At 51.6% G+C, this 14615-nt stretch overlaps 1 protein-coding gene across 1 annotated transcript; it reads right to left on the bottom strand.

The window, feature by feature from the left end:
• Positions 1-8623: 8623 nt before the first annotated feature.
• LOC132082858 (uncharacterized) lies at positions 8624-13829 on the bottom strand. The gene is made up of 6 exons (XM_059487272.1): positions 13709-13829; positions 13119-13246; positions 10572-10604; positions 9566-9668; positions 9232-9288; positions 8624-8957 (listed from the first exon to the last, which is right to left on the bottom strand). The coding sequence occupies exons 1-6, from the start codon at positions 13827-13829 to the stop codon at positions 8758-8760; spliced, it is 642 nt and encodes a 213-aa protein (XP_059343255.1). The 3' UTR covers positions 8624-8757.
• Positions 13830-14615: the final 786 nt, after the last annotated feature.

Below are 14615 nucleotides of genomic sequence, written 5' to 3'. Positions count from 1 at the left end.
CAGTGCCTCTACTGGCGATTTTGGGCTACACAAGGCAGCACTGGACACAATTTGGGGGTCCGATGCTGCCAGCTCTGCCCACAAGGAGCTTTTTTGGCTGTCTGTGTTATGTTTGCCCAATATTCCCATCATAAAAAAAACCCAAACAATATTTGAGATAGCAGCAATTTTATTTGAATAGTTGAGAAAATACATAAATAAGGGATAATTTGGTTCAAATAATAGCGCATAAGCAAAAAAAAATGTGGGGTACAGAGTGAAGGGCTCTTGGACCCGTGCCACCTCACATATGAGCTTGCCAAGTGAAAATTACCCCCTTACATGCCATGTGTTAATATCATCTCCTCCCATTTTCAGTTTGTCATATTTCTATCTCCACCCTCATTACCACCTTTACCGCCACTGAGTTTGGTGGTCGCACAAGTCTTTTGGAGGTCATCTGATGAAGATTTCGTAGTCTTCCTGTGTGTCTTTTAATTCACCTTTGGGTTACACATGCGCCACCAAGCCAGTACAATGTAAGCCAAGACTAACATATCACTACATCTACATATCAAGGCAATAAATCCCTTATAATTAACATTTTTCTGGGACCCAACCAGAGTTTCCCTTCTGTGTTAATTTTTAGCAACTGTTATCTCTTGCTTTCCTCCTGTTCCTGAACATCTGCAGGGAGGGGGGTGGAGCCCCTCTTCTCCCTTTCTTCTTTGGCATTACAGTTTTTAACTGTTTTATTATCCACAAATATTAATTATTGTATTAATATTGATTCCTGTTTCAATTTTTATCAGCATGAATCATACCTATTTACCACAAATCCCCCATTTCTCTTCTTGATCATTATGTTCCGTGCTTTATTAAAAATCTATGCCCTGATATCCTTTATATTCTTCAGAATTTTGATTTTCTGATTGTCTCTTCAGCTTCAAATTTCTCCAGCATTTCTGTTGCTGCCTCTAATTTTCCAGACTTTTTTCAAATTTGGTTAGCATTTCCTGGGCTATTTCAATCTGTTTAGGTCCTTATTATTTAACACCGGTTGATTCAGCTGTTAGTACCATCACAGATTTTGGTTTTCCTCTTTCTACTGATTCTGAATCTAGAGATATTATTGTAATCTGCATCTCCTGAATCACTGAGCAAATTAGCCTAATAAAACATGGAATCATACAAGGCAGAAACAAAGGTCTCAAAATTGAACAAAACAACATGAACTCTAACTTTTTCTACCAAACACCTCCAAAGAGGTTATCTCACCAATCTGCTTTCTAGATTGAATTCCACTTTTGTACTGGCTCATGAGCCACCCTTTTAATTTCCTCGACAGGTTCAGTGATAGCTTCTCCATTTTCTTCAATTTCTATGCAGCAGTAAAATTTGTTAAATCTCCCATAAACTCTTCCTTCTTCTGCTAACAGATAGTCTAGGGCAATCCTGTTTTGGTACACAAATGCCCGCATTTGTGTATATTGCCTGGCCAACATTTTTAAGGCACCAGTGGTGTGATTTGACACCACTTCCACTACTGCTTGGGGCCCTATCACTCGATTCAACAGGCAAATTAGGGTCCTATATCCCCATGACCAATCCTGAGCCATTGATAGATTGGTAGGGGTTAGCTCCAGGACTTCTGTACCAGCATAAATCAATCTGTTCATCCCATTCACAGTTTTTTTTTATTGGTCTCTAATAACCAACAGGGGTTTCAGGTCACCAAACTTTTGAACGATTATCCATATTGACCACCAATGTGGATTTACAAGGAGTATGCCCCACTACTTTATTAAATTTTCTTCCTTCTTGAGTTATACAAATGATTTCAATTACTTGATAGCTTAGAATCTATCTTTCAAGTCTCTTCAATGTTCTAGAAATTTGGGTATGGTTCCATTTTAAAAATTGTTCTGGAGCTAAGCTCTCACTTTTCCACGTCCATCTTTTCAGCTATTTTTAGACCTCCACAAATCCAACATTTGGATAATCCCAATTCTGTAGCAATATCTTGCATCAACCTCACAAACAGATTCTTATTCGAGGCTGGCAGGTTCCAATCTTTGTAGTGCTGTTTAAGCTATTTATACAATTCAGCCAATTCTTTTGACTCTTTTCTCTTATTCTTTCCTCTATTCTCCTTTGTTTCTTTCTCTTCTTTTATTTTCTCTTTCAATTTTTCTCTTAGTGCCTGGTTTCCCATGCTTATACTTGGATCATTTCAATTATCGTCTCTTTCAAAACAAAAGAACTTTTCATACTGGGGGCAAATCTGATTACCATAGGGATGAGGAGCTCGTCCATTATAGTTTAAATTTTTCCTTACCCAATGCATCTTTCTTTCTTTAACACAAACATCTATAAAGTGGTTGCGATTGTAGCAGGCAGAACTAACATATGGGTGTGTCACAAACACAGATCCCATCTTGTCCTTAATCTTCATAGGGTGATTGCAATAGTCACAAATATTGAAATTGCTGGGACTTTGTTTTTGCCCTGTTTGCTTTTTTATTGATGAAACTCTGTCCAGTGTGGCTCTCTGGCTTTGGCCAACCATCCAGGGTACCAGAATGATCACAGTGAAAATAATATTATAGATTTCTTTAGGAAATCTACCTTTCTACCTTTCTCAAGGCCCCTTGGGTTGCAACCAAGGGCCGAGATGCTAGTCTTCTCAGTAGCAAAGGTAATATCTAGGGATCTAGTCACTGGTGTTTTTAGTTTATTTGGTACCCATAGCCCCACAGAGTTTGCTTGTCCCCTCTTAAATACCATTTCTCAGTTCTGGCTGGTTAAGAAGAAATAATTAAAACGACAAGAACAGGGGAAAGGTTAGGCTGGAATACCATAAATCTGTATTTTCCAAAATTTCAGGGATGTGTCAACCACAATAAGATTTCACTAAATATTTTCTACTTCAAGTGCAAGAAGTGCATTAAATCACAGCCTCCAATAGGCACACTCGCCAGGCCAATATGCCCCTGGAATGCGCTTACGATGTGATATATAGACTTCTTCTTCCCCACAACTATCAATTTTGAGACACTGGTCTATAATATTATAAATTGCTTGTTCTCTTATTTGTGCTATAGCCAATATGGCAAGAACCAATTGATTTAAGTTCTCTATTAATCCAATTGCTTCTGGAAGGGTCCCGTCTCCCAGTCTCATTGGTATCTAAAAAAAATCACTAGCAATGCGTTCTATAGTTAGCTGTCTAAATACATAACTATAGCAAAGCAAGCAAATCAATTGTTTCTCCTTCTCTTCCCTCTTAGGTACTCTCCACCATGAGTTAAAGCAAAGTGTGCAAACAATACATATCCAGGGATGACACCCTAAACCATGTTTGCTGCACTGCCAATGTTTTAGTTGTCTCTGGACTCTTTCAACAACAGGTGTTATCAATCTCAGTTTCTGGAATTGCAGTTTTGTAATAAATTCTAATAATGTTGCTGGTGGGTAATTTTGGAGGAGATCTTTGATCCTTTTAGGCTGTTCCCACTAATTCAGAAAGTCTTTTATTCTTTTCCACCAGCGTTCTTCTGCCTCTGAGCTCAAGGGAATTGCGGTCGGCAGCCACTCCAGGATGCTTAGTTCATTCTTACTAAATCAGGGTTAATATAAATCCACTTAAATTCCACCACATTATCACATTCTTGGAATTACATATTCCAACAATATTTTGGCCTCCGTTTGAACTGTAGCCCGAGCTGCTGGAAATGCTTCAACTCACTGAGTTAATTGATCTATTATAACTAAGAAATATTTCCACCGACTCACTTTAGGCAATTCTGTAAAATCAACCTGGATCGTTTCAAATAGCCTGTAGGCTGTTTTGCATCCTCCAGAGGGAGGGCTTCTTAATGCCTTCTTAGTTACTTTTTGACAGGTGAGACACCCCTGGGTGATTTGCTTTCCAATTTCAAATATCCTTATACACCCATAAAATTTTAAAAAGTGATCACAAAGGGCTCTTATTCCCCAGTGTGTCCATCTATGCAAGTTATCTAAGACCTAATGTGCCACTGGTTTTGGCATCATAATCTTGCTATAAAGAAAAACCCACTTTCCCTCCTTAAATGTTTTTCCTAATTTCCTTATAGCTGCCAGTTCTGCTAGCGAAAGAGAAAGTGTCCCCTGCTGAATTCTGTTTCTTGTAAGGTAATGATTTCAGTATTTTTGCTTTGGGTTTTTTTTTCCTTAAGGTCGCTCTTTTTGCTTCTTCGTCGGCCAAATTATTCTCTCTGACTCTAATATCCCTCTCTCTCTGGTGTCCCTTTGCATGAACTACTGCTATTTTCTTTGAGCTTTTTAAAGCTTCAAGTATCTGAATTATCAATTCCCCGTGTACTAACCCTTTCCCTTGAGTGCTTATAAGTCCCCTTTCCTTCCAAATTTTTCTAAAAGTATGTACTACACTAAAAGCATATTTGGAGTCTTTATAAATAGTCCCTTCTTGCTCTTTTAGTATGAATAATGCACGGAGTAATGCATAAAGTTCACAGGCTTGTGCTGACCAGGAGGGACTAAGGGGACCAGATTCCTTTACCCCAAGCTCTTCCCCACTTCACTCAAATGACAACCCATATCATTAATTTCCAGATTATCTTCTTCAGTTAAAGAATAATTTTTTAGTTTTCCTTCCCAGGGTTTTATCTGTAAATTTAAGGCTAATATTAGATCTCTGCTTAATAAATTATTCTCCGCTTCTGGTATCAACAATAAATCATTTACTCCAAATTTGTCGCCTGTTTAAATTTGCACCCCTTTAATTACAGGAACTGGAAAAGCCTCTCTTGTAATTCTAACTACTGGAACTCGCTCACAACTTATCTCACATCCCTGGGGTAATTTTGTCATTGTCGACTGAGAAACTCCTGTATTGACTAAGAATATAACTTATCAACACACTTCTGGTGGTGTTTTTCAGTCCCCTTCATTAAACAGAGCCCCTGACCTCCATTAAAAGTTTCCTCATCTTGCTCTTTCTTCCTGCAACTTTTTTTGTCTGTGCCCCTTTTTATGATAGTAAAAACAGGTAGGACCTGCACCCTTTAAGGTAGGGCAAGAATTTTTTTAGGTGCTCTTTCTTGTGGTCGGAAAAACACACAGGTCTTGTGTTCCTAAAGATAGATCTTGACATCTGCTCTTTGTTTTTCTCTGTGGATTTTTCTGTATTCAAAGCTGCCTGCATTTCTTTAACTGCTGCTACCAAAATTCAGGCATCTGCTTTCTGCTTTTTCTTATCTCTGTTCACATACACCCTTTGTGCTCCTCTCAATAACTCCTGAAGTGCCCTGTCCTGCCTCTGAACAACAGACCTACTTCTCCCCTCAGGACTCCAAAAGGCAGCATTTTCACTCTCCTCCTGATTAACAGGGTCTTTTGAATTCACATATATATTTAGAGCCTGGCAAATATAATCCTCAAATGATCCGAACTTAGACCAATAAAAATTATCTTTCCGGATCATTTCCTTTTTCCATTTAAACATGTAATACTTAATTATTTTCTGTTTACTTTTTCTCCTTTGGGATTCCCATTCATCTCCAAACCGTATTATCATCCCCAGTGGGCTGTCCTGAGGAATGCTCTCCCCCTGAGAACCCACCTCACAGTTCCTAGATACCTCAAACTGCTGTGAATTACTCACACAATCCGCAGCCCCTGGGTCAAGGAACTTACTTTTTCCCTGACCCATTTCTGGTGAAAACGAACTAAGAAATCCCTGGTTTCACAGACATCTTTTGTGAAAAATCCTTTCTTTGGGATTTTTTCCCTTTCTCAGAAGCTGTGGCCTCAGTAACAAAATGTAAACAATGGTTATCTGCTGCTGTGAAATGCAACAGGTGCACCTGTGATTGGCCCATGTTGGATGTTTACAATTAATGGCCACTCAAGGACCGAGCTCGCTGTTGGGACCAGTGACAGGACTCGAGGAAAGGGCAGGGAGCTGGGATGGGGCAGGTTTCATTTCCGTATTAGGAAAACGCTTTTCACCCAGAGCAGAGTCAGCAACTGGGACGGGTTCCCCATGGACGCAGCCCAGCGGAGCCTGGGATGCTCGTGGGAAAAAGTTAAAATGGATAGAGAAAACCCTAGCAAAGTAGCAAAAAGATTGGAGTTCGTAGTCAAGAGTCAAGAGCCAGGCTGAGGTGATCCTGATTTCATGTTGACAGAGCTAACCAAAGCAGCAAAAGAGTTGGCGATCAAGGCAGCCAGAGCACGTGTGCAGGGACAAATTGCTAGTGGAGCCTTACAAGGCACAGTAGACAAGCCGTGTCCTATCGTAAGCCCTTTGTGGGACGCGAACGATGCCGGCTGCTGTGCAATGTTCACCAGATACCAGGAATGACCGAGACTGGCAGTTCTTGCCCTAGCAGGTTACCGGTTAAAATACAGCTAAAGAATAATAAAGAAGTTGAATTTTTAACTAAATGTGGAGACACATTTTCACACGTGAATCAAGCACTGATACCCAAAAGTGAAAACTATCTGCCAGCAATAGGAGCCAGAAAAGGCATTCTTCCTGCAACCACTTCAATGTAAAATCAAGAAGAAAATGGGAATACATCAGTTTCTTTATTTACCAAACTCACTCAAATCTGTCCTAGGCATGGATTTTTTGCTTGAAAATTTAGAAGCAAGAGTTCCGTTTAGAGAAAGAAAACTAACATGGAAGGTACCTGAAGACAAATGAGCAGTTTTAGCAGTAGGACTGACAATTGACACAAAACCAACAAACAAGAAGAACTATTTAGAGCAAGTATTGAATCAGGTATACCCCAGAGTATGGGATACTGATAGCCCAGGAAAATCAAAACGAGCAGACCCTGTGAAAATTGAGCTACACACAAGAGTTGAGCCAGTAGTCAGAAAGCAATACCCTTGAAGATTAGAAGCTAGGAAAGAAATAGAACCAACAATCAATAAATCCCTGACATCAGGATTATTAAAAGAATAAAAGTCAGAATTGAATACTGCTAGATTAGCAATAAAGAAACCTAATGGCACTTAGAGACTAGTGCCAGATTTCCAGGCAATTAATGGTTTATACCTTACTAGCTTACTAGCTAAGCTTGGAGATGATTTTATTTGGTGCGGGGAAGGTCCATGGGCAGGTGCTGTGGAGAGCCGCTCCCTCTTGGTCTGAGAGAACAGCTCTCCCAGCCCACCTTGCTCCCAGGCCCGGAGGGTGTAATGTGCGCTCGACCGGCAGCCGAAGGAGGGCTCTTGTCACCGTGTCTGATGCAACAGGGTTTACTGAAGGTAGGTCAGAGGGTGCACGTTGGCTGAGGGTGAGAAGAGGGACAGGAAGAGGCAGGAGCACAAGCACTGTAACATGACACATAAGGCACCTGCAAGCTGCTGGGGAAGCCTCAAGTCTGCTCAGTGAGCCACGTGTGCCCTCAGCATTGGGACAGCCACCTTTCCCTCAGTGAGCCTCACATGCCAGGGTCAGCAAATCAAGAGGCACCAGGCATGCTGTAGGTGACTCAGAGCGAGTGCAGTGGGTCATGGTGGCCAGGGGCCAGAAGCCGGCAGAAAGCCACCAGGGCTTGGAAAAGGCTCCGCTCTGCTTACAGCGTGGGCTGAGAGCTGGGAGAGCTCCGTTTCCCCCTTGAGATGTTGGAGACGGGGCCTTTCACCGTCCTGATAGGGCTGCCCCTGGCTGCAGGCAGCCAGAGGAGTACGACGACACAAGGCCGAGAGCAGCAAAGCAAAGAGCCAGCCGAGCACAGCACAGGGAGGTGGCCCAGTGCAAAGCCAGCGTGGCACCCTGAAGGTGCCCGCTGCACTCTCATGTGTCCCTGCCTTGGGAAGGACAGGAATGCCCGTGGTCCAAGAGGGCCTTTCTGTGGCCCCTGTGGGCTCAAAGCTGCTGCTCTTCTGGCTCAATGGGGCCTAAAGCCACAGAGCTCGGCCTCCCCCACAGCAATAGGAACAAGACTTGGATATCAGACAGTGGAGCTCAATGCCTAAGGCTGAGGGGCACGGGGCCTCCAGTCTGGAGCCCAGGGAGGGCACATGCCCAGCCCCACAACAGCTGGCCTCACAGGCCTGAAAGGCCAGGACCAGGGTTCCACGCCTGATCCCAGGGGGTCCCTCCAACCGGCCACAAACCTGGGAGCGCCAGAGCAGCCGGCTGTCAGGATCGAGGCGGCTGCCAGGGGGCTGCCTATGGCCTCTGCCAGCCAATTGCTCAGGGCTTAGCAGCGCCCCAGCCCCTCAGGGTCTCCCCCAGCCTGGCCAAGCTTGCCGGCAGCAGCGCCGCAGCCCCACAGCAGCTCCAGAGGAGCCCCATCCAGAGGCACCTGAGAGCCCTCAGCAAGGCAGCCAGCAGCGCATGGGCAGGAGGACACGGATGGCCCTTCCTCCCCGGCACAGGGCTTGTGGCCATTGCCAGGCACCGCTCTGGCAGGGATCCCCGCAGCTCCGGCCCCTGCCCAGCCGCTCTGTCGGCAGCACAAAGGCTTCAGCAGAACCACCAAAGGCCAAGGGGCTTCTGGCCATTTTCCCTGCGACACTGCACGCCCGGACAGCTGGCTGAGCACAAGCACCTATTTCCCCCTCTCCCCATATGCTCTACAGACCCTGTGCAGGAAAAGAAAGATCCTGGCACTCTGTGTATTGGAAGATATTCTATTCTATTCTATGATATTCTATACTCAACAAAAAACGAAAATACAAACAGAAAAATCTTGAAGAAAAAACACAAATCCCTGCTGGCTTAAATGGCCCCAGCAGACAGAGTCTTTCAGATCATCTCTCTGCGGAGCTCCAGCAGAACAGCACGGCAGTGCTGCACAGACGAGGCCGTTTCCTCCATGCACTGCGGAATCGATCTCGCAGCTTACGCCATGGGGAGTAGGGAGCTCTCTGTAGGGCCCGGAGAACTAAAGAAAATTCAACTGCAGCATCTCTGATTGCAGGACTGCTGTCACATGCCATTTCTTCAAGGGCTGCAAGAGAGCGGAAAAGAGGCAAGGTCGGATCCCGCATGTGCAGGGAGCCGAGGAGAGCCCCTGCCGGCGCTATCCCGGCCGGCTCTTGCCATGGCCCGCAGGGAGAAGGGAGCAAGGGGATCAGCCCGAAGGTGCTGGCCACGAATGCCACACGTAGCCCTGAAATCTCTGTGTGCTCTGTCCACGGGAGCAGAGCCCTCCGCAGCCGGGGCAGGGCTTGCAGCTGCCCCCTCCAGCTCCCGCGGTCAGCCGGCTGCCCTCACACACTCACCAGTGCAGATCAGCTGCAGCTCTTGCTGCTGCCCCCTCAGGTGCCGCCCGGCCATGCCTGTGAACACAGAGCCTGTCACGGCCCCAGCGGCACAGCTCCCTGCCAGCGGCGCTGCCGGCGCTGTGGCCACACGGGCTGCTGGCCCGGCAGGGCTCAGCCCGGGCCCTTGCCGCACGCTGCCGCCCCAGGGCACGGCTGCCAGAGGGCGGCAGCAGCAATGCCCAGGCCAGGCAGGGCTCCACGGCGCCGGGCCCGGCTGGCGCTGCCGGGGGCAGCAGGCGGGGCCGGGGCCGAGCTGCGGCGGGCCGGGGAGGGAGCCCGGCACGGGACTCACCCATGAACCTGACGGCCGCCTCTCGCAGGGGCTCCTGTGGGCTCTGCAGGTAGCGCAGGGCCTGGCGCAGCTGCTCGGCCGCTCGCCTCCTGTCCTCTGCCAGCTGCAGAGAGCAGCAGGAGGGAAGGGTTGGCGCGGGCTCAGCCCCTGGGCGGGGCGCTGTCTGCGCCCAGCGCCGGCCTCCCCTGCCCGCACAGCCCTGAGGCGCGGCCAGCAGCCGCCGGCCAAGGGCTCCCGAGGGCAGGGGGCAGAGGGCCGGCTGCTGCCCGGGGAGCCGCAGTGCCGCCCCGCAGCCCCGCCGGGCTCGGACTCCCAGGGCACCCGACTCGGGCCTGCGGGAGCCTGGAGAAGAGCCCGCGCGACCTCTGGGTGCAGCAGCGGGCACAGCTGCCCGTCCCCCACGCTGAGCACCGCCCTCAGCGTCCTTCGCCATGCTGAGGCTGGGGCTTCTCGGCTGCTCTTACCAGGCACTCGCCAAAGCTCTGATCCACGTGTAGCATTTGTTCAATATCCCTCCTCTTCAGGAATCTGGCTGAGGAATGCAGCGTTTCCCGGGAGGCCTGGAGAGCAACAGAGAGGCACAGATGGCCCCACAGTCCAGGGCACAGGACCATCCCAGTAGCACAGGCTGGAGGAGGCTGCAGCCTGCAAGGTGCCAGGGCAGGAGGCAGCCCAAGCCCCTGCCAGGGGGACGGCAGCTGGCCACAAGTGCTCACCTCAGCAACAATCTGATTCTCATCATGGCAGTGGAAGTAGAGAGGGAGCAGGCTCTGGCGCACGTGGGACTTGAGGGCCTTTCTTCCCTCTTCTGTTAATAAGTCCAGCATCTCTTGAAAGACAGCCATGGAGCTCAGCTGCACCTGGATATCATCCTGGATGAAAGGAAAGGGCAAAAGACCTGAGCATCAGCTGCTTCAGGCCCTCCAGGGCACAGGCGTGCATCTGCACAGGGCACCAAGTGTCCGGGCAGCAGCCAGTGGCCGTGGCTGTGGGCACAGGGCCTTACGCTGTCAAAGAGTGGCAGGAGCGCCTCAGCCAGCTGCAGGGCAATGGGGGTGGCTATTGGGGCACCATTATCCAGGAGCAAATATCTCAGGAGAAGAATGCTCATCCTGATCATGTCGCTGTCATTTTCCTCCAGGAGCTCCACAAGACTTTCAGTCAGGCTCTGCATTTTTTCGGCCTGTGTGGAACACCACTTTGTGAAAGGCCGCCCTGCTGCCGCAGGGCCCAGAGGCCAAAGGCCTGTCCCGAAGCTCTGGGGCAGCTGGAGCGGGAGGCAGGAGAGCTGGGAGCAGCTGCCCTAGTGGCCGAAGCCCATGCAAGGCCAAGCGACAGTGTTGCCCAGCCCCACGCTGCCTGCACGGCTTCAGCCACTGTCCCTTCTCACCATCAAGGGATTCTTGCCCAGCACTACGAGGCCTCGGAGTGCCAAGTAACGCCTAGCCATGTGCTCGCTCTGCAGGTTCTGTGCCAGGATCTCCAGAACGCTGTCACTGCATTCCCTCAAGTCCAGGCACTCGAGGACCTGAAAGGCACAGGGCAGTGACAGGGGAGCCGGCCGGCAGGAGCCCAGAAGCGCACAGGGCCGGGCCCAGGCAGCAGCACAGGGCACGGGCACTGTCCTGGCAGCTGTGGCTGCGAGTGGGCAGAGGGCTGGGAGGCGGCTCAGCCGGGCAGCGCTGGCCTTGAGGCTCACCTCCACAAGGAATGCCAGGGCAGGGAAATCCCAGTATGGCATCTCTTTGCCGAGCAGGGCGAGCAGGTAGAATGCAATCGCAGAACAAAAGTGGATGGCTAAGCGGCGAATTTCTCTGAAGAGGGGAAAAAGGAAACAAGACCCCGAGCCAGTGAGGCAAACCTCTCCCAGGCGTGACTCATCCAGTTCTCATCTTTCCCCAGCACCCTTCCAGCAAGGGGACGTGGGCCATTTGGCAGTTGGTTGCTCATGGGCACCGTCCTCTGCCAGCCTTTTCCAGTCTGCTTGGCCGTTCCTTTAGTGACAAGGCCCTCTGGCCCATGGCCACCATGGACACTTTGTGAGGCACCTGGGCACAGAGCAGCAATGTCAGAGGCAGTGGGGAGAAGGGGGTCTCACCTGGCAAGCAGAGCCACGGCAAAGTGGTGAGTGTCAAGAGAGAGCAGCGTGTCCCAGGCACACCTGCGCTCCATTGCCACCACCACATCCTCGCAGCGGAGAAGGCAGAGCAGGGACTTGAGGGTGCGCACTGCAAACCTGTGTGCAGAGCAAAGCCCAGGTCACAGTGGCAGCACTGGCTCCTTGGCAGGCCACGTGGCAGGGACTGGAGGAGTGGCATGGGGCACCTGTTGGGGCTGGTGGCAAGGCCGTGCTCTTCCTGGCATCCCTTCCAGAAGGTGTCCACTGCCTCTGGCATATCCAGAGTGCTGAAGAACACTTGGAATAGCAGATGCACAAATAGGCGGGGGAAATACACCTTCAAGATCCGTGGGAGACAGGGCACCTGGAGGATCTTCCACATCACCACAGTTGCCTGCAAAGGACAAAGCCCCCCGAGACAGCGCTCAGTGCCGAGGTGTGCGTGTGGCTGGGCCCGAGCGTGGCAGGGAGAGGCCAGGAGAGACCTTGGCAGGGGGAGCACGGGGCCTGGTGGGCCTGAAGCTGCCCCTGGGCCAGGTTTCAGGCCAGTGCCTGAGGCAGGGAGATGCAGCGAGGGAAGGAGGATGGAGAGCTGCTGGAGAGGCAGCCTTGGGGCCTGCAAAGGCCAGTTGCAGGAACTCACAGCCAGGGCAAAGACACCCGTTTCGTCCCCATCGGAGGTGCAGGTGCTGTACTCTGGCCAGCTCCCCAGCACATCCAGGAGGATCAGCTGCGCCAGCTCCACAGTCCTGGCTGAGCCCATGATGGTCTTCCACATGGCCATGGCAGCTCTGCGGGGTTAGAGCTGTGTCTCAGGGGGGGTCTCAGACACAGCAGCGGGGGCAGCTGACCTGGCTGCCATTTCTGCCTGTGCCCACTGCCCCCCTGGCAGCAGCAGCCAGACAGCCCAGCCCTGTGGGGACAGAGCCCTGAGAGGCGGCAAGGGAGCATGGCAGCTGGCTGAGGGGCTGACATGGCAGGGCTGGGAAAGGGAGCAGCCAGAGGGCTCTGGAATTCTCTGTTGCTCAGACACCTGGGGCAGGCCGTACAGGGTGATGGGCTGGGGAGGCCTGAGCCCTGTGGGCAGGTGGGCCCCATACCTGTCACAGGACGGGGCCACACGCAGGAGCGTGATGACTGCGTCATTTGGCTGTGCTTCGGTGAGATCCAGCAGGGTCTTGTCCAGCCTGTGCTCAGCAGAATCATTGGCCATGAGCCACTGGTGGATGTAGCTCACCATGGCAGGCACCTGGAGAAGGCACGGGGAGACTTGGAAAGCTGCCAGAGGGAGCAATGTTCCCAGCTTCCCCAGAGGAGTGCTTCCCTTCCCAGCCCACTGCCATGTGGCCTGAAAGGCTCACAGCAAGCAGCATGCATGGCTGGGGAGGCCAAGCAATTGCTGGGAGGACCAAAGCCTGGCCACAGGCTACTTACTTGCTTTGGAGTGTAAAAGTCTTCCTCGACAAGCAGAGACAGCAGGGCAGCACTGGTCTTGCTTAGGAAGATGGGCGAGTATGGTCTGAGGCCTACGCCCATGGCGATGGTCTCTTCCTCCTCTTTAACTCTCTTGAGGAAGTTGCAAACGAACTGTAGGAGAAGGGCAAGAAGCCGGGGATGTTGCATGGAGCGCTGCACACACGGTGCTGGGCTGAGCAGGGACAGCAGGCCCAGCCCAGGTGGGGGTGGCTGCAGGTACCTGTGCTGTTCTGCGGAAGCGGCCACGGCTGGACTCCTGCTCCTGTGTGCGCTCCAGGGCTGCATCTGGCAAAGAGCGAGCGCAGCCAGAGATGAGGGGCTGCGGGAGAGGCCGGAGAACACGGGCCAGCCCTGCGCTCCCCAGGCAGGGAGAGGCCCGGGATGCCCCAGGGGATGGAGCACGGCCACTGCGGGGTGTCTGCCCGGCCCCTCTTCCGTCCTGTCCATAGGCATGTCCCCAGGGCATAGCATGGCACAGCACAGCATGGCACGATGTGGGGCCAAGCTGGCAGCAGGCACCAGTCCTGTGGCCCAGCTCTGCCACTCACCCTCCTGCGGTGGCTGGAAGGGCACCACCTCTTCAGTCTGCTGGGCCGGGGCAGCTCCAGGGCCTTCTTCCTCCTCCTCGACCCAGGCCAGCTCGGGCACTCTCGGGGGTCTCTGCTCCATGTCTCTGACTGGATTGGTGGCTATTTGCAGGAGAGATGCCCTGCAAAAGCTCCAAGTCACCAAGTCGTGCAATGGTGCCTGGAAGGCACCTTCAAGTAAGAAGCCTCAGGAAGCCTACAGGACAGCAAGTCCTGCACTCGGTCTCAAGGGCTCCTGCCACAAAGACAGGAGACTCCTGCCAAGGACTTGTGGTCTGACCTCAAGGGCACTTGCAGAAGAGAAGCCTCAGGGAGACCACGGGTCAGCAAGGCCTTGTGGTCTGGCCTCGAGCTCAGCTGCAGACACAAGGCTTCAGAAAAGCTCCAGGTGGGACGCGAACGAGCGTGCTGTGCGGGGGCTCCTCACGGCACCGCTCTGTCCCGTCCTGTCGCGTGCTCTGAGCACTGTGGCGTGCTCTTGTCAGCGCCAGCTCCTATGTCACCAGGTGTCACAGAGGGCCCTTGGACACCCGGTTCCATGTCACAATGACTGTGCGGCGCCGTGTCACCAAGGGCCCTTGCACACACTGCCGCCTGCCATGGGGCCAGGCCCAGCCCACCCAAAGTGGCCCAGGTTGGAAGGAATGGCTGGCCCCAGGAGTCTAAGGCAGGCCAACCGGATCTTTAGGAAGGGCTCAGAGCATCAGCGAACGATGCCCTGCTCTGTGGGCTCAGGGCAGCAGAAGGAGCCCCCAGGGCTGCCGTCGCAGCCGTTCTGGGAAGGGCACGGGGCCTTGCAGGGAAGCTGGCACGGCCTCCTTGGGACACGTCCTGGCTGGTGGCCGTCCTAAACCCGCTGGTGTGACAC

The sequence above is a fragment of the Ammospiza nelsoni genome, chromosome 22 (assembly GCF_027579445.1).
Source record: "Ammospiza nelsoni isolate bAmmNel1 chromosome 22, bAmmNel1.pri, whole genome shotgun sequence".
In the NCBI taxonomy this organism is placed as follows: Eukaryota; Metazoa; Chordata; class Aves; order Passeriformes; family Passerellidae; genus Ammospiza; species Ammospiza nelsoni.
Note: the sequence above shows the minus strand (reverse complement) of the source record. Positions and strands in the feature narration are given on the sequence as shown.

Excerpts from the sequence above, each read along its gene's own strand:
- LOC132082858 (XM_059487272.1), bottom strand. The coding sequence starts at position 13,829 with ATGGAGCAGAGACCCCCGAGAGTGCCCGAGCTGGCCTGGGTCGAGGAG. Across the intron at positions 13,247-13,708 it reads CTTCCAGCCACCGCAGGAGG|TTAAAGAGGAGGAAGAGACC; the intron begins GTGAGTGGCAGA and ends TCCTCAAGAGAG. Across the intron at positions 8,958-9,231 it reads GCTGCAGCTGATCTGCACTG|CCCTTGAAGAAATGGCATGT; the intron begins GTGAGTGTGTGA and ends GCTCTCTTGCAG.